General features: G+C 32.5%; 1 protein-coding gene across 1 annotated transcript; it reads right to left on the bottom strand.

Moving 5' to 3' along the window:
• Positions 1-13965: 13965 nt before the first annotated feature.
• On the bottom strand, positions 13966-15522 carry LOC142331938 (uncharacterized). The gene is made up of 2 exons (XM_075377991.1): positions 14976-15522; positions 13966-14944 (listed from the first exon to the last, which is right to left on the bottom strand). The coding sequence occupies exons 1-2, from the start codon at positions 15520-15522 to the stop codon at positions 14625-14627; spliced, it is 867 nt and encodes a 288-aa protein (XP_075234106.1). The 3' UTR covers positions 13966-14624.
• Between the last annotated feature and the right edge of the window lie 5801 nt (positions 15523-21323).

The raw sequence follows: 21323 nt of genomic DNA on the forward strand, positions 1-21323 counted from the left end.
TGCAGATAACAACATGAATTTTTTGTCATTATATATATATATATATATACACGAGGGCTTTTCAGAAAGTAAGGAACGTTTCCACCTGACGCCGCCAGGCGCACGCCAATCGCGTATATATTGGCGTGCTCGTGCTCGGCACCTCAGTCAGCGTCCAGCCGTGACAACGGGAAAATCTCCGCACTGCCCGTTTTTTTTTTTATATACAAATTTTAAATGTGTGCTGCAATCGAAAATCCCGCCAGTTGTGAGATGCGGTCAGTGATTCGTTTTTTGTTGGCAAAAAACTTAAAACTAATAGAAATTCATCGGGAACTGTGTGAAGTGTACGGGAACAACGTAATGAGTGAAAGTTCTGTCAGGAAGTGGTGCATTCAGTTTAAAAATGGCCGAACAAACGTTCACGATAAAGAGAAGAGTGGACGTCCGAGCATTGTGACTGACGATCTGGTCTCCAAAGTTGACGAAAAGATTCGTGAAAACCGCTGTTTCACAATAACTGAGCTTTCTCTATGTTTACCACAAGTTTCACGGACTTTATTGTTTGAAATTGTTTCACAGAAGCTAGGCTACCACAAATTTTGTGCAAGATGGGTGCGTCACTGAGTGGTTGAGATCACAGGCGGCAGAATTCTATGACACAGGAATTTCAAAGCTTGTCCACCGCTATAAGTGCCTGAATTTGTATGGTGATTATGTTGAAAAGTAGTATTTTAGTCCCCCTTTCACATGTATATAATAAAAAGTTTTTCTTGTACTTGGTTTTTTAAAATTCCAAAACGTTCCTTACTTCTGAATAGCCCTCGTATATCTAGAATTATGAAAATATATGAAAAATTATCGATTAAAAAATTGGGAAAAATCTATATTTCATTCGGGAAAACGTTTATAGTTATAATTCTAGATGCATCTAATCAATCTACTTAGAATCCAGAAAAACTTTTTAAGCCTGTAGCATTAATAGTTCCTGAAATGGGTTTTCAATGCAGCTAAAATTAACATAGCAAAAGATAAGCGATTACGAATGCTCTTTCGTTTTAGAGGAACCTGTAATTTAAATGATAATTCACAATTTTTTATACCTTTAGTTTGTGTATCACTGTCGTTGAATGAAATGAAAATTTTATTATATTTTTATTTTTTCAGATTTATATTAGGTCAAGATGCAATTATTTAAAGGTTATTATGGGTAACGTTAATTTTTGTTTTTGGATTTTTTATTTTGATTAATATTTTGAATTTAGATTTAATAGTAATTTTTTTAAATTCATTTTTCTTATTTAGTTATTAATTACTGTCCGTCACTCTCATAAATTGAGATAAGTCGTACAAACTATATTTACTGAAAAGTGTATCTAGAAACGGATTTTTGTTTTTTTATTTATTTACAATAAGTAAGCAAACTGTTCAATTCAGTTGCATTTGATAGGTTATTTTTTAGTTTAGTAGTAACTTTTGCATGAGGGTTAATTAATTTTTTCCCGAATGGAAAAAAATTACCTTTATTTGTATTTTAGTGTTAATCCTTCATAATCGATCATATTTCCTTGAGATGAGTTACTTGACTGTTCTTTAAACCATTTGCTGGATACTTAGCACCATCAGTTTCTCTGAAATTATATGATAAATCTATATTTATAATGTGAGTTTCTTTTAAAATTTCAGCTAAACATTTAGGGTTCTCTGATTTTATATTATTAAAGGAAACTATAAATTCCCTAATCGTAGAGTCTTTTAAAGGTGATACTTATTCTTTCACGCTACTGAGATCAAGATCAATGAAGTTAATACCTTATAAAAAATCAGAGGCATATTTATCAATAGAAATTACTCCTATAAGGTCTACCTTAAAAGTTAATTTAATGATTTTACAATCTCTAAATATCTCAACCACATATTAAACGGGATAAGGAATATTCATACTTTCATTGTTGTTTAAAATCTGAACTATACTATTATTTTTAAGATTTAAAAGGTTATAATAATCTGTCTATACTTGTAATTTCATTTAGATATTCAGCACCTTTAAGTTTGATGTTATTACCTTTAACATTCAGAAAAGTAACTCTAGTATCTTTTAGATGCAGAGCAAGAAATTTAGCACCTTCATCTCCGATGTTATTTTTACTAAGATTCAATTCGGTAATTTGACTATCTTTTAGAATTTTAACTACATATTTAACACCTTTATCTCCGATCTTATTACGCTTAAGATCCGCGCTAATAACCTGATAATCTTTTAAAATATGAGCAAGAAATTTAATACCTTCATTACCGGAGTTCCAGTAGTAAAATCTTAAATATATTTTACAGTTTTCATATTTACATATACAAACAAAAAGAAACGTAAACTCCCACCCAACAGTGGCGACAACATTCCCCAAAAGAGACCAAACGAAACCCCCCAGTAGCCCACGACCATGACTATTATTAATTTTTTTATCATGCGGATATATATATATATATATATATATATATATATATATATATATTGCCTTTTTTTTATTTAAAAAAAAACATTATGTATTATTTTAACTAAAAAAAATTAATGTAATTATATTTTGTGTTATTTTTTCTTAAGTAAAAAACCCCTACATACCTCCTCATCAAATGTCTGAGAAATAATACTTTAAATTCCATTGAAGTTTCTGATAAATATTTTAAAATAATTTGGTTAAATTCCCTGGTATTGCCATGCAGATATTCGAGTAATAATTCATAAATTCCTCTCTGAATACAGTATCTGCACCAGGTGGTGATGGTGACAGCCTAAATAGAAAACGTAAATTTTCCAAGATTCTATTAAAAAAAAAAACAAAAAGAAAAACAACCTTAATCTAGAATTTTAATTTAATGTACTTAGTAGTATCACCACCTAACGCTGATGGATTCATCCTTCCATCGTTGCACACCGTTACGTTAACAGAAGATCCATTTTCTAATTTAAATTCGTGATTAATATAATCCATTTTAGTAAGATGTGTGGTCAAACGTAAACTAGCATTGACTATGTTTGAAACATAACCGAATGGACTGTTCACATATGGACACACATCACTCAAATGTACTATATTTACTCCACGTAAAAATAAATATAAAACTGTATCTATCGGAAGATATTCGGTGTATAATCCGAAGAAATTGTCTATTGTAACCCACAAAATAATACGCATATGGTGGATCCTGTGAGTTATCAAACATATGTTTCAAAAGTATCATCTTCTCTTTTGAGGGTTGTGATACTATCGACTATTTTAGTAATCACCACTCACGACAAGTAAACCGGAGATGATGCTGATGGCATTTATTAAGAACTGAATAATTTTTCACTTGGTACTCGATTATAAATGCTGTTTTAATTACCATACCCCCATCCCCTTACACCACCAATATTCAACACCTAATTTTTACTCCCATTCGTGTAATTATAACCCGAAACATAATATCGATTCTTAAAAAATATTACATAATATCCATACTTGAAAAATATTACATACCTTTCTATCGGGCAGTAAACTGATATATCCCGTCGACAGAGGGCACACCTTCCATCATTGACAATCAGCATACCTGCCCATCCGTCGCAGTACCGGTGATTACATCCTTCCATTTGAACAGATACTGGCTCTGTCAAACAGATCGGACATCTGTTCAAATGGTCGGTGGTGTTTTCACCTGTATCTGCGACGGATCGTGGATTTTCTGTAAATGATGATGATGAAGGTTGTGGTTGTGCTTGTACTATCGACGGCAGCGACTATGATGACGGCAATGTTAATATTGTAGGCGAAGGTGGTCTTCGACGTGGCCGCCGTGGTGGAGGTGGTGTTTGGCGAAGGAAGACGTCATCGTTGTGGTGTTGGTGAGGTGAAGATGTCACGGTCCTTTCTTCTTCTATCTCCCGCCTTACTCGATAACATATCCTTTTTATACGGTTAGCGGAATGGATGATGTCCATGCACCCAATGTACACCATCTCTACATCGTCGCTATTTAGCAAGAGTCTTGCATATACATCATTAAGTGCGGCTATTGCTAAACAGATTTCTCTTACGTTTTGCATCTTAACGCGATGAAATGTTAACAGTAAATGCTGTACATAACGTTTACTTCAATTTCAATAATGTAAACTTGATATCTGTGTAGGCGTTTCCGTTAAAAGCACTTTTATATTATATGTTATCACAATTGCCATATGAGTCTCTGTTAAAACTCGTTATCAATTTCTGCAGTTTTAATGTAGTTATTAAAACGCAATAACAAGGAAAATAATATTATTTTCCTTGTTTTTTTAAATATTTTTTCCTTATTCAGTTTTAATAATTTTTACCACTGTTGTTCCAACTCTTATTTACAATGGATGTGGTTTTTTAGACTTAATACCTTTTACACTATTACAAGAATCGGTAATAGAAAGATTTTTGTTCCAAAATGGCCGATTATCTTATATAATAAATTGTCTATTGTACCGACTCAAACGCCTAAAAAACTAGCCTTATTAGGCTTTATTTATGAGGGTGATGGTCTACGAGTAAGATGCATAGACTATAGTGTATGTGTAAATATGTGGGAACAATTTGATAACCACCAAACACATAAAACTGTAAATTTTTTTAAGAAAAAAAAAACATCCATAAATTTAAAACGGTCCCTAAACCCTAACCCTAACCCCCCCCCCCCCGAATCGATAATTGAGATTAAATCATAATTCGATTTACAGTATTGTAAATCAATTAATGATTTGACTATTTTATCGATACGGCCGGAATATAAGAGTGCTGAGGCGGGTAAAATAAAAAAAAAAATAAAGAAATAAAGATCCTTTTCTTCCTATTCCTATTCAAACACAAGAAATACGGTCAGTGCAACAATGAACGTCAAGGTGTCAATAGGTAAAGAGCTCCATCGTCAAGTGCGACGAAACTACCCCACAAGACGCGTTAGTTGAAGAGAATGATACCATATGCTAAATCGAACAAAGGTTATCGTTTTATACTGACGATGATAAATTGTTTTTCTAAACTAGCATTCGTCATTTAAAAAAACCGGTACGGAGATCGCTAAGGCTCTCAAACTCATATTAGATGAACACAAGATGCGTCATTTTCAAACCGATTTGGGGAAAGAGTTTTACAATCCGTCGGTTTGTAACGACTATTACATTCGTACAATATAAATCACTATTTTACACATTCGGATAAAAAAGCATCGATAGTCGAACGATTTAATCGAACACTGAAAAAAAAGATGTGGAGAAAATTTACCGAACAAGGTACTTACAAGTGGTTAGAATTACTACCGAAGTTGATTGCAAAATATAACAACATCCACCATCGGACTATCGGAATGAAACCGAAAGATGCAAACAAGCGAAACCAAGCCGCTGTTTTACAGCGATTGAACACAGTACTCTATCGAAAGCTTACTTTACCGAAATTCAATGTCGGCGATCGAATGCGTATAAGCAAATTTAAAGACATTTGCCAAAGGATATTTACCGAATTGGTCGAACGCAATATTTATCGTACGTAAGGTTCACGATAATACCCGACCGTGTACGTACAAGTTGATTGATATCAAGGGTGAGGTGGTGAGTGGTAAATTTTACAGTGAAGAGCTCGGTAAAACCAACGTTAAAAATAACGTGTATTTAATCGAGAAAGTCTTAAAAAGAAATGCGATTATTTGTAAAGTAGCAAGGGTTCGACAGAAAACATAACAGTTGGATAAATAAGACGGATTTGGTACGGTGAATTGGTCAGTCATAAACATGAGGTTGGAACGTCAACAGGTCGGTAATATTATGCTACAAAACTTTGACGAATATTCAGGAGCCGGGTGTGGTAGGAAAAAAACCTCGTCATGGTCCTCTTCTACCGAATACAATTAGATATATTATTTGCGGACCGTCTAATTTCGGAAAAACAAATGTTCTATTCAACTTGTTGTTTTCGCCCGACGGCTTAAGGTTCAGAAATATTTACGTGTTTTCTAAATCGCTGTACCAACCGAAATATAAATTTCTAGAGCGTGTCATGACCGGTATACCAGAAATCGGTTATTTCGCCTACTCTGAAAGCGATCATGTTATGGCGCCCGACAAAGCGGAACCGAATTCGATAATGATTTTCCGACGATGTAGCCTGCGAAAAGCAAAATAATATTCGCAAGTATTTTGCGATGGGACGTCACAACAAAATCGATAGCTTTTACTTCACACAAACATATTCCAATGTCAAGCACCTTGTATGAGACAACGCAAATCTCCTTCTTATATTCAAACAAGACGATCTCAATTTACGTCACATGCAGGAGTACGTAAATACCGACATGAAATTCGATCGGTTTAAAAGTCTGTGCGGTGTAGCCTGGAAAAAACCTTACGGATTCTTGGATTTTGATAAGGAGAGCGACATCAACGTTGGGCGGTATCGAGTAGACTTCGATGTGTTTGTAAAAGAGATCAGTTGATAAACGGTTACGATGGCAAGCATACACACCTACGAGGATGGTATACCGTACGGGAACGCGATACAATTTAGACAAAAACCACAAAACAACCTGTGCTGCAAATACTTTAGCGATCGACAGAAATTTTGTCGTAAAGTGAACTACTGTGAAAATGAAGACCGATGATGTTGGCGGCATGTAAAAAGAATGAATCGTGACTATCCTTTGGTTGTGTTGTTGATGATTACTAGCGAAGGCAAGATTTTCAACAAGCGTATATGGTTAAAGTTTTTAGAAGAATGCAACAAGTATGAGATCCCTATCGAACTGGTGATTTACGATAAAAACATGTTCAACACAACGGATCAACACGGATGGAACTTTATTTCGAGATTTAAACCCTCTCCGCTCGTGTACAAAAAACCTTTGTTGGAACTTCGAAACCGACATGCATCTATGGACTACACAAACGTTTACATGCACATGTTGACACATGTTTACACGGTAGTAGACTGGAAGAGCAAGATGTTGCGTAGAGATCACAGAACGAACTGTTCCGATAAGATCACCGTAAACGACAAATCACCCTCTTCATGCCGGACGGCTCCCTATTCCACCATGATGCAATCCTCTCTCGACCGTAACTTCAGGGAATTGAACACTCAGCGGCGTTAAGGAAAGCCGCCGACAAACCAACTGCCAGATCTTGTAAATCCAAGACATACAGACTCCGATCCAAAACACGGAGCCTGGTCGAAAATAAATCAACAAATTTCTTCCAGTCCGCACGCCTGTGCAGGAAACGACCCTGCTGAACCGGATCGTTACATCGATAGCGGTCACTCAAGCCACCACCAATCTCATAGAAAATCAATCTATGATCATTTGAGCAACCATCAACCACCTTCCAGTTACAAACATTGGCAGGGATAAACCTATCGATGTTCGTTCCATCAAATAATTGATGCCCATCTACCATACCTACATATGTGAGCCACATACCAGGTATGTTATATACCTAAAAGCCCTCTGTTAATTCACCGTCAAAATCGGTGAAACCGCTATGCTACAACAATGACTTAGAATTCACATCCACACCTATAAGGAAGAATTGAGAGGAGAGTGGAAGAAGTGTTAGGAGAAGACCAATTTGGTTTCAGCAAAAGTATAGGGACAAGGGAAACAATTTTAGGTCTCAGATTAATAGTAGAAGGAAGATTAAAGAAAAACAAACCAACATACTTGGCTTTTGTAGACCTAGAAAAGGCATTCGGTAACATAGATTGGAATAAAATGTTTGGCTTTTAAAAAAAAATTAGGGTTCAAGTACAGAGATAGAAGAACAATTGCTAACATTTGCAGGAACCAAACAGCAACAGTAAGAATTGAAGAACATAAGAAAGAAGGCGTAATAAGAAAGGGAGTCCGACAAGGATGTTCCCTATCGCCGTTACTTTTTAATCTTTACATGGAACTAGCAGTTAATGATGTTAAAGAACAATTTAGATTCGGAGTAACAGTACAAGGTGAAAAGATAAAGATGCTACGATTTGCTGATGATATAGTAATTCTAGCCGAGAGTAAAAAGGATTTAGAAGAAACAATGAACGGCATATGAAGTCCTACGCAATGAAACAATGAAGTCCTACGCAAAAACTATCGCATGAAAATAAACAAGAACAAAACAAAAGTAATGAAATGTAGTAGAAATAGCAAAGATGGACCACTGAATGTGAAAATAGGAGGAGAAAAGATTATGGAGGTAGAAGAATTTTGTTATTTGGGAAGTAAAATTACTAAAGATGGACGAAGCAGGAGCGATATAAAATGCCGAATAGCACAAGCTAAACGAGCCTTCAGTAAGAAATATAATTTGTTTACATCAAAAATTAATTTAAATGTCAGGAAAAGTATAAGTTTGGAGTGTCGCTTCATATGGAAGTGAAACTAGGACAATCGGAGTATCTGAGAAGAAAAGATTAGAAGCTTTTGAAATGTGGTGCTATAGGAGAATGTTAAAAATCAGATGGGTGGATAAAGTGACAAATGAAGAGGTATTGCGGCAAATAGATGAAGAAAGTAGCATTTGGAAAAATATAGTTAAAAGAAGAGACAGACTTATAGGCCACATACTAAGGCATCCTGGAATAGTCGCTTTAATATTGGAAGGACAGGTAGAAGGGAAAAATTGTGTAGGCAGGCCACGTTTGGAGTATGTAAAACAAATTGTTGGGGATGTAGGATGTAGAGGGTATACTGAAATGAAACGACTAGCACTAGATAGGGAATCTTGGAGAGCTGCATCAAACCAGTCAAATGACTGAAGACAAAAAAAAAAAACCTATAAGGATTATACCAGTGCCAGAGAATCATAGGATTTTATCCCAGACCTCAAGATGACGATCAGCAGGATCTCTATACTAGAAATATGAACTAACAACATACAGATGCAAGTTCTGAACATCCACACAGACAACGACATGATGATTGTCCAAGAGCTGTCGAATAAAGTCACAATCATGTTCCCTTCTGTACAAAACAGCGGACATGCTTTCAGAACCACAATAGAACCTCTTCCAACCAGAAGAACCTGGCAGATGATTAGACGCAATATATGGATGCTGCAACAAAACAACATCCAAACCTCTACGTAATACAATCTATCCAAACTCAACCTGAGCAATGTAAGCACCCTAAGAATTCAATGGACCAAATCTAATCATTTAATGAAATAGAATTATAGTACATAGCGAGAGCTGTCTGATAACACCCACAATCTTTACTGCTCATAGAGTGCTTATCATCCTTCCAAAGACGTTTGCAATTAACACAAGTTGGACCCTCCGATTTCTTTGGACACTCCTCACAAATGTGTTCTTCATGCCTGTCAACACATATGCTGATCTTTCTGATTTTGCGACAACCCACCATCACCAGGGCTGAAGTTTTGTGTGGGACCAGTTTCATGCCTCTTGCTGGTAACCAATTACTGATAATCCTTATTGCTCCATTTGCAGAAGTCTCAACCTCCAACTTGGTATGACCCACAGTGAGAAGAGCGAGATCTTTACTTTTATACTTAACTCTGCACATGCTCCATTTCATTTTATTTAGTTCTAGCCACTCATTTGGTGACGCTAGTTTATGTTTCAAATTTTACCAATTCCAATAAATGGATCCTCTATCCAGTTATATGGAGATCAGTGAACCAAACACAATTCAATCTCCTACTACATCGTACTTCACTACTAATAAAAGCTTTTCTTAGCTTATTTCAGAACTTTCCTAATATAAAAAAGAAACTAATAAATTTTTTACTAATACAAATAATATGTTGTAATATTTATACGTAGCATTTAGTAATACATGTAGAATATTATAAAATCAATAAAAAAAAAAAAACAGCTAATAATAAAAATATTTTTATTTCTTTTTAATCTGGCATAAATAGCAGGATCTTTCATTGAAAAATTAAGATATTAGTGTTTTTTCTTAGAAAGGTTGGGAAAGTTGCAGAAGTTATGCTACATAAAACACATACTAATAAAATCCAAAACATATATCATAAAATAATTGTTGCACAAAATTGCAAACATTTTCATTAATGAAAAGTTTCTAAACAAGCAAAATAAATAAAAATTCATCAGCATATTAACAAAACATGCACTGTTAGGACTGAGTGTTAATCTAGTAGTATACAAATTAAAATTGCAATGATTACATATCATACAAAATTAAATTTTTAAATTCACCTCATAGAAACAGACGAAACATACTGAAAGACATTACAATAATAAGCAAATTTTGTATATAATACTTATTATCTAATCATACTTTAATAAACACAAGAAAGATTGAATATATATTTTTGATCAATTTGCAAGAGCTTTTTTAATATATTTATAAGGGTTTTATTAATAAGAATGTTATTGAATACTCCACTGGAAAAGCTAATAATTAGCTTTGAACGAAAAGATAATATGAAACAATTTTAATAGGTTATGTTGAATTTTAAACTTTTAAGCCCACCACATTAAGTTGGCTACTAATCTTTAAAATTTATTTTAGTTTCCAAACTGTTTGACTTTTTCTAGTTTTCAATGGAGAACTGCCAGATCATTTTAAAATTTTATTTGCTAATAATTACAAAGATAAAGATGCTGGTTCTTTCATCAATTTTAATTTTGCAATATCTTTTTTGGTTATATCACTTAAAACATTTGAATTTTATTAACAACTAAAAATGAAAAAAATTATTATTATATATATATATATATATATATATATATATATATATATATATAAAACTTAAAAAATTTGAATCATCATATAAAAAACTTAAATAATTAAAAAGATTTGTCTATAGTAATGCTTTTGAGTATGGAATTACAAAATACAAGGACCATATAATAATGATTAGACTTGTTTGTTCAGAATACAGTATGAAACTAGATTATAACTAAATGTTTTCAGTTTAATTATAAACAATCAAAAATAAAATAATGAAGCATGATATCAATTAAAAGGTGTAATAAACATTTTAATTTGACTTTACAAGACTTCCAAGCCTGTACAGTTACAAAAAATAAAGTGAAATTCAACTAAAATTGTATTAAATGAAGACCAACTAGAATGTCAAGAAAATAAAACAAATAATTAAACAATACGGTCACATAACAAAATATTACCTGGTATACAAAGTGAACTGTTCTAATTGCACAATGTTAATAAACAGGTGAAATACTTCTTCAAGCAAAGGGATAAAAGATAATGAATACTAGAAAGCACTTTCATAAACATTTGCTCTTCAAATCATAAATCCACAAATATCCACACATTTAAAAAATGTTCAAAATTTAATGCTCTCAAGGCATTTTGAAATATAAATATAATAATGACATGTAATAAATGAACAGACGCAATTCAAATCTAATACAATTTTTTAACACATTCTAGACATCTGCCTGCCTTAACCATTGGTACGATGAAGTCTGTGACACAATTACGGAATTTGTTAGTTCCTTTCCCCCACTTTTGAGCATTTGTATGCAGCTCCCCTCCATCAACCTTTCTATTAGTTCTTAGTGAGTGAGTGTAGGATGTTGGTTTTGTTGAATTCGGTGCTGTTACATTGTTTTTGTGTAAACAAGAAGAATGTAACATGGTCTGTGACGTCATCGTACTGATAACGTTTTATTTTTTTCCGTTAAAACACGTACTATCTGACGGACGTCATCGTACCAGTCTGTTCAATTATTTGTATTTTTTTACTAATAAAAACACTGTGAAAAAAGTTTTTTTTATGTTTTAATTTTGTAGTAATTTTTTACTAGTTTATATTTTCGTAAAAAAAATTATGTCTACAAAAATATGTCTACAAAAATTATGTCTGAATTTCATAGTTCTTTTATACACACACATACACATGTTGCAGAGATTCAAGCTTGTTTTTAGATGACGATATAGAAATAGATGACAGCGATATAAATCCTGACTATTAAGAAAAAAACTGTAGCTCAGATTCTGAGCAGTGATGATGGAAACAATGTTTTCCGACAATCGAGAGATAAATTTTACTATGGTAAAAATGAGTTCAAGTGGGATAAAGAACCACCGTCTCAAAATGAACGCATGCGGCGCTACAATATTGTGGTTCAACTTCTAGGTATTAAAAGTGCAGCCAAATCTCTCGGAGACAATCCAGACCCAGTAAAAATTTGGATTCTTCTAGTTTCTGAAGAGCTATTAGTTGAAATCATTCAGTGGACTAATGTGAAAATTAGTACTTCACGAAGTACAAGGATGTTTACAGTGCTTCTTTTAGTCATAATATTGACATGATTGAACTGAAATCTTTTTTCCGTCTTCTTTTGTTAACTTGCATATTCAAATCCAACCACAGATGAGAAGGTAGAGTTTATTTAACACTGGTGAGCACAGGGAGAGATATTTTTCGATCCAATTGTCGAAAAAAGGTTTCTCTTTATTTTGTCATGACTTGCATTGACAACCTTGCAGACCGTGAGGAGAGGAAAAAATAATCCTACTGCGGCTGTCTCAAAAATCTTTGATATGTTTATTTATCAAAGGGTGACATTGTGTGATGAGGCAGACTACAAATTAATTTAACAAAATTCATAAACATCTGCCGACGGTGAAAAAATAATGTTAGTGCTTAAAGATGTCATTGATTACTCAGGAAAAAGACGATCGAGAAAAATAATATAGGAATTGAACTGTAGGTGGAAAAAGATCGAAAATAACAGAAAGGTTCTCACTGAGGACCTGACATGACGTAAGGTTTAAGAGTAGACTCCCATAAAAAAAATTAGAACCGAAAATATGCCGATAGTGTACCTCAACGAATGATGTTTATATTTTCTTCTCACACTACAAATGAATCTTGGCGAGTGATTCAGGTGACCGGCTGAAAGTTGCTATTTCAAAAGACAATCATTTATTATTTCTTTACAAGAAAATGTTTACAGTGATGATTCTATTAATAGTAACCTCCGAAATTCTAATATTTCTTGCAAAGGTTTTCAGACTCTAATTAAAATTATTTTATTTTGTTCTAACAAAAGGAGCCGTCAATTTTTTAGATAACATTCCAGCAAATTTGTTTTCACAACATGGAAATTGAAGACTTCAAGAATCTTAAATCACTGTGTCAATTCCAAATTCACCTTTTCTATTCAAAAAAATGGACATTAACAAAGAACCTGTTCAGCTCTCAAAGTATATCCATATTCAAGGGTGACAGGAAAGTCCTAGCATATATTTTATGCAGTTTAATCAAGTTGATCTAAGAAGATTCACAATTAAAAATGAAATTATATTTCCAGTGCCTCTTTCACTTACAAACAATTCATTAGTATCTATTTCCGATTTGAAGTACAGTAATCTAATGTCATTACTACTAATACTTACCATCATCAATAACAACCATAATTACCCAGTGGGAGATGAGAATGATAATGAGTAATTCTGAAGTAATAAATAATAGATGAAAATATTATTATATTTTTTTTAATCTTTCAATAACAATTTCATGCAGTACATGATAATGAAATTTCTTCTTAATAGTAAATTTTTTTTCTGTATGTACTGCATTTTGTGTCGGTCATTTAATTTAATTATTGATAATTTTTTGTCAGCTACCTGAAACACTTTATGTAATAGGCGTTAACAGACTTTCTATAATGTTACCTACTAATGAGATGTTTTGCTGTAATTGTAGGTTGTAGAGTTCATTAATTTCTTAATATTTTTGCAGTAATTTTTATAAGATTCATTATATCCATTAACACTCAAGGAATGAGATAAGCAATTAAAAAAGCAATCACTTTTTTATCAGTTTTATGCAAATAAATATAATATACAAAATCTATTTTAATATTTTATTTAATACCTCTGTAATTTACAATAAATATTGTATATTACATAGATAAATTTACAACTATAAAAGATTTTGAAAAAATATGAAATTGATTCTAGTATATAGTGTTTTCTTGTTGTTTATGCCATTACATCTAAAACCTACCTCTGTATCACACAAAAATCATCATATTCTGTATCATGAGTGAACAGATTAAACTGTGAAATGTAGGTACAGTTTATAGAGTACAACAAACAAAATAATATTTCATTCCCAAATAATTAAAGACAAAAAGTTAAAAATGTATTATATATAATTATCTGCGTATCTATAATCAAAAGTGTTATAAATTTGAAGCTCCTCTTCTCAGTAACAGCGTTTAATAATCTGTAAACAGTCTGATAAATACTATTGTGGACAACTGCTCACATAAGACGGAGTTTCACATATAACAGTTTTATAAAACTTGTTTTGCAAAAACTGAAGAAAACTTTCAGTAATTAATGATTATTTGAGCCATGGATGAAGAAAAACACCGTATTTGAGAAAATAAACAATTCTTAAAATCTTAATAGTAATAAAAAATCTTTAAAATATTCTTTCAGTCGAATTCCCAGCTAGCTTCTTAATTTATGTAAACTCTACTTTGATTTTTCTCTGTAAGAAGTTATTTTTATGAATAAAAACTGCACGGTGAATGGTAGACATGTAAATTAAAAATAAAAGTAAGTGTAAATTTAACAGCATGTTTTTTTTTTCAATAGCCACCTAAATTTTGTAACTAATTTGACTGAAATTATAATGATTCTAGTAAATCAATAATTTCCTGCACACCATCAAATGATTCATCTGAATGACTTTTAAAATAAGAAAGTATTGTTTCTTTTTTATCAGGTTCAAGTGCTTCGCTATATAATGGCAAATTATACTCGTTCAACATCTTATAAATATAAGGGTGTAAAATCTCACGATTTGCATCTACATAATATAGTTCTCTATGTAACAACAAATTTTGAACGATAGCATACGATCGCATGTCCTGAAACTGTGTTACAAGATTTACATAGTTATAACTATCAAAAACTTCTAATAAATGTAGTAAGTGGCTGCTGTTGATGAAAGCGATAAATTTATCGTTAATTTTTTTTTACAAATTTATTTATCTTGCTTGTAATATTAAAATTATCATTGTGATTATCACCACGACACATCATATCAAAAATATGCGCCTTTACATTTGGATTATCACTTAATGATTTTATCAGAAAACTATAACTATCTACATCAACAGTAGAATTATTCCTTTTAGGTACAGTAAATTCAAACTCCCTAGTTAGAGAATTTAGCGAGACCAATTCTTTAAATGCACTTTTTATCTTTTCTGCAAAAGTAATGGTATCTTTAATACTATCGATAAGGTACTTATGTCCTTCATCGTCGATCATAAATCTATCAACCTTTAGAATAGTTACTTGGCTATTCTTTATACCATTTGCTAGATATCTAGCCCCATCAGATCCTATGTCATTATTAGATAAATCTAAATTTGTAATCTGAGTGTCTTTTAAGATCTCAGCTAAATATTTAGCGCCCTCGTGTTTTATATTGTTACAGGAAAGTATAAGTTGTCTAATCGTACTGTTTTTTAAAACTGATACTAGTTCTTTCATGCCTTCATCTCCGATGGAAGTCATACTAAGGTCAAGATCAATGATATTAATACCTTTTAAAAGATCGGCTATGTATTTAGCAGAACAAATTTCTCCTTCGAAGTCTCTCTTAAAAGTTAGTTTAACAATTTTACTATTTTTAAATATTTCAATCAAATAATGAACGGGATAAAGAATAATCCTTTCAGTGTAATATAAATTCCAAACAATACATTCAGGCCTATTAACGACCAGTGTACAAAAATCTATTGTTAAATTAATAATAGGAATATTTTTAAATCTTTTATAAAGATAATTAGCAACATTATCTTCTATTATATTAAATTTGACAAATGTGACTTTCGGAATACAAATCATTTGAGAATTAAATGATGAATATATTCGAATATAAGAACCTTTACGTATACCAGAAGGGACATCAAGATGAAGAGACCTTTTATTATCATATGCAAGATTTATTAAGCTCTGAGCTCCATCCATACCGATACTATTATTTGTGATATCTAAAAAAGTAATCTGAGTATCTTTTAGAATTTCAGCTAGATATTGAGCACCTTTAACATTGATGTTATTGCTACTAAGATTTAAGTGTGTAACTCTAGTATCTTTTAGATGCAGTGCAAGAGCTTTTGCACCTTCATCTCCGATTCTATTTTCACTAAGATCCAATTCGCAAATTGGACTATCTTTTAGAATTTCAACTAGATAGTTAACACCTTTATCTCCGATCTTATTACGCTTAAGATCCACGCTAATAGCCTGATCATCTTTTAAAATCTGATCAAGATATTTAATACCTCCATTACCAACGTTCCAGCCGCAAAGTCTTAAATACATTTTATCATTTTCAATTTCCATAAATTCTGTTAATGATAGATTATCCATATTAATAAGAATAATATAATTACAGAATACAGCAATGAATAATATAATATTTATCTTGATTATAATTAAATTACTGAAAGAATCATTAATACTGATCGCTCTTAAATAGATATTATCCTCTATGTTTGTTGACTACAGCGAAACTACCTGAAAAAATTAAAATAATTAAATAATTTGAATAAAAATAATTTAAATAATTTGAATATTCGTAATAACAATTTTCTGTTAATTGTTCAATTATAAAAAAAGTAAATTTATCATTAAATTGACTTAACAAGTACGTATATATTTAATTAAATTTTTTGTTGCTATTGATTTCGCACATGTTCAACAAGGTTTTCTTTCACATTTACCTCTATTTGATTAATCATCTGCATCTATAATTGCTGATAAAGTATGAGTAATAATTAAAGTAGTATACGCTGATACGATTTTAAAACTACCTTGAGATAGCTTTAGGATTTTTATATGAATATTTACTGAAATGATACATTAATGTATTTTACTTTCCCGTCGAATGTGGCTAGTACTAAAAGGAAAAGTATGCAGATAACGTCTAAAATGAGATGTTGGGTTTATTTTTCATATATTTACATTTTACAGACTAACTAGTTCATCTAGACCCAAAAATACACATATGCATGCGCGTACATATGTTTGTTGCACTCGTTATAGACTTATATCTTAATATTCACGAACCCATTTTCTTCAAATTTGGATTAAATGTTTTTACGCATGAAGGAATGATCACACTCATGGTTCGTCCAAAATTTCTTGAAGAAGTGGGAGGGAGTTATCGCAAAAACACAAATTTCTATTTTCTTCAGAGGCATTTTATAGAAATATTTATTAAAGCTGATTAATTACATACAATGCGTCCATAAATAATACAATCAAAATCTTTTTAAAAAAAATCAGCCTCCACCTCTTAAAATTGGAATATATGCTTTTTGCTTTTTTTGCTCTATCTCATTCCGGTTTAAATATTTTTCACAAATTTTTTGAAAATTTATTCTTCATTCATACAGCAATCAAAAACTGTCTGCAATTTTTTTTTTATTTTTATTTTTTAATTAATGAACCCCACCTAAAATGCATTCTTTTGAAAAACTTATTTTAGCCTTATTGAAAGAGGTGTAAGATCTACAGAAAATTTATTTAAGCGTTTAGACTTTTTGTTATCTATACTCTTATATAAAGAAGAAGAAATTTTTTGTTTGTACAGGATAAACCCTCCTCTATGAATCATGAGACCTTGCCGTTGGTGAGGGGGCTTGAGTGCTCAGAGATACAGAGTAGCTGGACCGAAGGTGCAACCATATCGGAGAGGTATCTGTTGAGAGCCAGACTAAGGAATGATTCCTGAAAGAGGGCAGCAGCTCTTTCAGTAGTTGTTAGGGGCGTGAGTCAGGACGACTTAAACGGCCGTATCAACATCACTCAGTCCTCTGAGTACTGCGCAGCTGAAAGCAATGGAAAACTACAGCTGCTTTTTTTCCAAGAAAATGTGGCTCTCTGAATTTTCACATAGCAATAATGGAGGCGCCTTCCTTGGTAAAATATTCCGGAGGTAAAATAGTCCCCCGTTCGGATCTCCGGGTGGGGACTACTAAGGAAGGGGTCACCAGAAAATTAAAAAATAACATTCTACGAGTCGGAGCGTGGAATGTTAGAAGCTTAAAAAAAGGTTGGTAGGCTAGAAAATTTAAAAAGGGAAATGGATAGGGTGAATGTGGATGTAGTAGGAATTAGTGAGGTTCGGTGGGAAGAGGAAGGCGACTTTTGGTCAGGTGATTTTAGAGTAATTAACTCAGCGTCAAATAATGGGCAGGCAGGAGTAGGTTTCGTGATGAACAAGAAGATAGGGAGGAGAGTGGAGTATTTCAAAACGCATAGCGATAGAATCATTGTAATAAGGATAAAATCAAAACCTAAACCGACAACGATTGTTAACGTTTATATGCCTACAAGCGCCCATGATGATGATGAGGTAGAGTGTGTATACGAAGAGATTGATGAAGCAATTAAACACGTAAAAGGAGATGAAAATTTAATAATAGTTGGAGATTGGAATGCAAGCATTGGAAAAGGCAAGGAAGGAAATATAGTGGGTGAATACGGGCTGGGCAGAAGGAATGAAAGAGGGGACCGACTTATAGAGTTTTGCACGAAGTATAATTTAGTAATTGCCAACACCCAATTTAGAAATCATAATAGAAGAATATACACTTGGAAAAAGCCAGGCGATACTGCAAGGTATCAGATAGATTATATCATGGTTAAGCAAAGATTTAGAAATCAACTCGTTGACTGCAAAACTTACCCTGGAGCAGACATTGATAGCGACCATAATTTGGTGATAATGAAATGTAGATTGGGGTTTAAAAACCTGAAGAAAAGGTGTCAGATGAATCGTTGGAATTTAGAGAAGCTTAAGGAAGAGGAGGTAAAGAAGATTTTTGAGGAGGACATCGCAAGAGGTCTGAGTAAAAAAGATAAGGTAGAAAATGTAGAAGAAGAATGGGAGAATGTTAAAAAGGAAATTCTTAAATCAGCAGAAGCAAACTTAGGCGGAATAAAGAGAACTGGTAGAAAACCTTGGGTTTCAGACGATATATTGCAGCTGATGGATGAACGTAGAAAATATAAGAATGCTAATGATGAAGAAAGTAAAAGGAACTATCGGCAATTAAGAAATGCTATAAATAGGAAGTGCAAACTGGCGAAAGAAGAGTGGATTAAAGAAAAGTGTTCAGAAGTGGAAAGAGAAATGAACATTGGTAAAATAGACGGAGCATACAGGAAAGTTAAGGAAAATTTTGGGGTACATAAATTAAAATCTAATAATGTGTTAAACAAAGATGGTACACCAATATATAATACGAAAGGTAAAGTCGATAGATGGGTGGAATATATTGAAGAATTATACGGAGGAAATGAATTAGAAAATGGTTTTATAGAGGAAGAAGAGGAAGTTGAGGAGGATGAAATGGGAGAAACAATACTGAGATCTGAATTTAAGAGAGCATTAAAAGATTTAAATGGCAGAAAGGCTCCTGGAATAGACGGAATACCTGTAGAATTACTGCGCAGTGCAGGTGAGGAAGCGATTGATAGATTATACAAACTGGTGTGTAATATTTATGAAAAAGGGGAATTTCCGTCAGACTTCAAAAAAAGTGTTATAGTTATGATACCAAAGAAAGCAGGGGCAGATAAATGTGAAGAATACAGAACAATTAGTTTAACTAGTCATGCATCAAAAATCATAACTAGAATTTTATACAGAAGAATTGAGAGGAGAGTGGAAGAAGTGTTAGGAGAAGACCAATTTGGTTTCAGGAAAAGTATAGGGACAAGGGAAGCAATTTTAGGCCTCAGATTAATAGTAGAAGGAAGATTAAAGAAAAACAAACCAACATACTTGGCGTTTATAGACCTAGAAAAGGCTTTCGATAACGTAGATTAGAATAAAATGTTCAGCATTTTAAAAAAATTAGGGTTCAAATACAGAGATAGAAGAACAATTGCTAACATGTACAGGAACCAAACAGCAACAATAACAATTGAAGAACATAAGAAAGAAGCCCTAATAAGAAAGGGAGTTCGACAAGGATGTTCCCTATCTCCGTTACTTTTTAATCTTTACATGGAACTAGCAGTTAATGATGTTAAAGAACAATTTAGATTCGGAGTAACAGTACAAGGTGAAAAGATAAAGATGCTACGATTTGCTGATGATATAGTAATTCTAGCCGAGAGTAAAAAGGATTTAGAAGAAACAATGAACGGCATAGATGAAGTCCTACGCAAGAACTATCGCATGAAAATAAACAAGAACAAAACAAAAGTAATGAAATGTAGTAGAAATAACAAAGATGGACCACTGAATGTGAAAATAGGAGGAGAAAAGATTATGGAGGTAGAAGAATTTTGTTATTTGGGAAGTAAAATTACTAAAGATGGACGAAGCAGGAGCGATATAAAATGCCGAATAGCACAAGCTAAACGAGCCTTCAGTAAGAAATATAATTTGTTTACATCAAAAATTAATTTAAATCTCAGGAAAAGATTTTTGAAAGTGTATGTTTGGAGTGTCGCTTTATATGGAAGTGAAACTTGGACAATCGGAGTATCTGAGAAGAAAAGATTAGAAGCTTTTGAAATGTGGTGCTATAGGAGAATGTTAAAAATGAGATGGGTGGATAAAGTGACAAATGAAGAGGTATTGCAGCAAATAGATGAAGAAAGAAGCATTTGGAAAAATATAGTTAAAAGAAGAGACAGACTTATAGGCCACATACTAAGGCATCCTGGAATAGTCGCTTTAATATTGGAAGGACAGGTAGAAGGGAAAAATTGTGTAGGCAGGCCACGTTTGGAGTATGTAAAACAAATTGTTGGGGATGTAGGATGTAGAGGGTATACTGAAATGAAACGACTAGCACTAGATAGGGAATCTTGGAGAGCTGCATCAAACCAGTCAAATGACTGAAGACAAAAAAAAACAGGATAAACAAAAAGCTACTCAATCAATCGCAATCAAATTTTTACCCATGTTTCTTGGCATAACTGAGAAGGTTTTTTGATATATTTTATCTTGAAAAATTCAAAAAAAGAAATAATATACATTATATATATATATATATATATATATATATATATATATATATACATTATATGCATTTCTTCAGAGTAGTGGTGATTTGCAGGTTGGAGAGCACAATCTTTAATGAACTGAATTAATCAACTACAAACAGGGTTTAAACTAAATTATTTGAATCGATAGAATATTACAATATGATCATAAAAAACATATTACCTGGTATACAAAGTGAACTGTTCAGATTGCACAGATGAAATACTTGTTCAAGCAAAGAAGTAATGAATAATAATTTGAAGAGCAAATGCTTATAAAATTGCTTTTGAGTATTCATTAT

Source organism: Lycorma delicatula, chromosome 11, assembly GCF_047948215.1.
Source record: "Lycorma delicatula isolate Av1 chromosome 11, ASM4794821v1, whole genome shotgun sequence".
Classification (NCBI taxonomy): domain Eukaryota; kingdom Metazoa; phylum Arthropoda; class Insecta; order Hemiptera; family Fulgoridae; genus Lycorma; species Lycorma delicatula.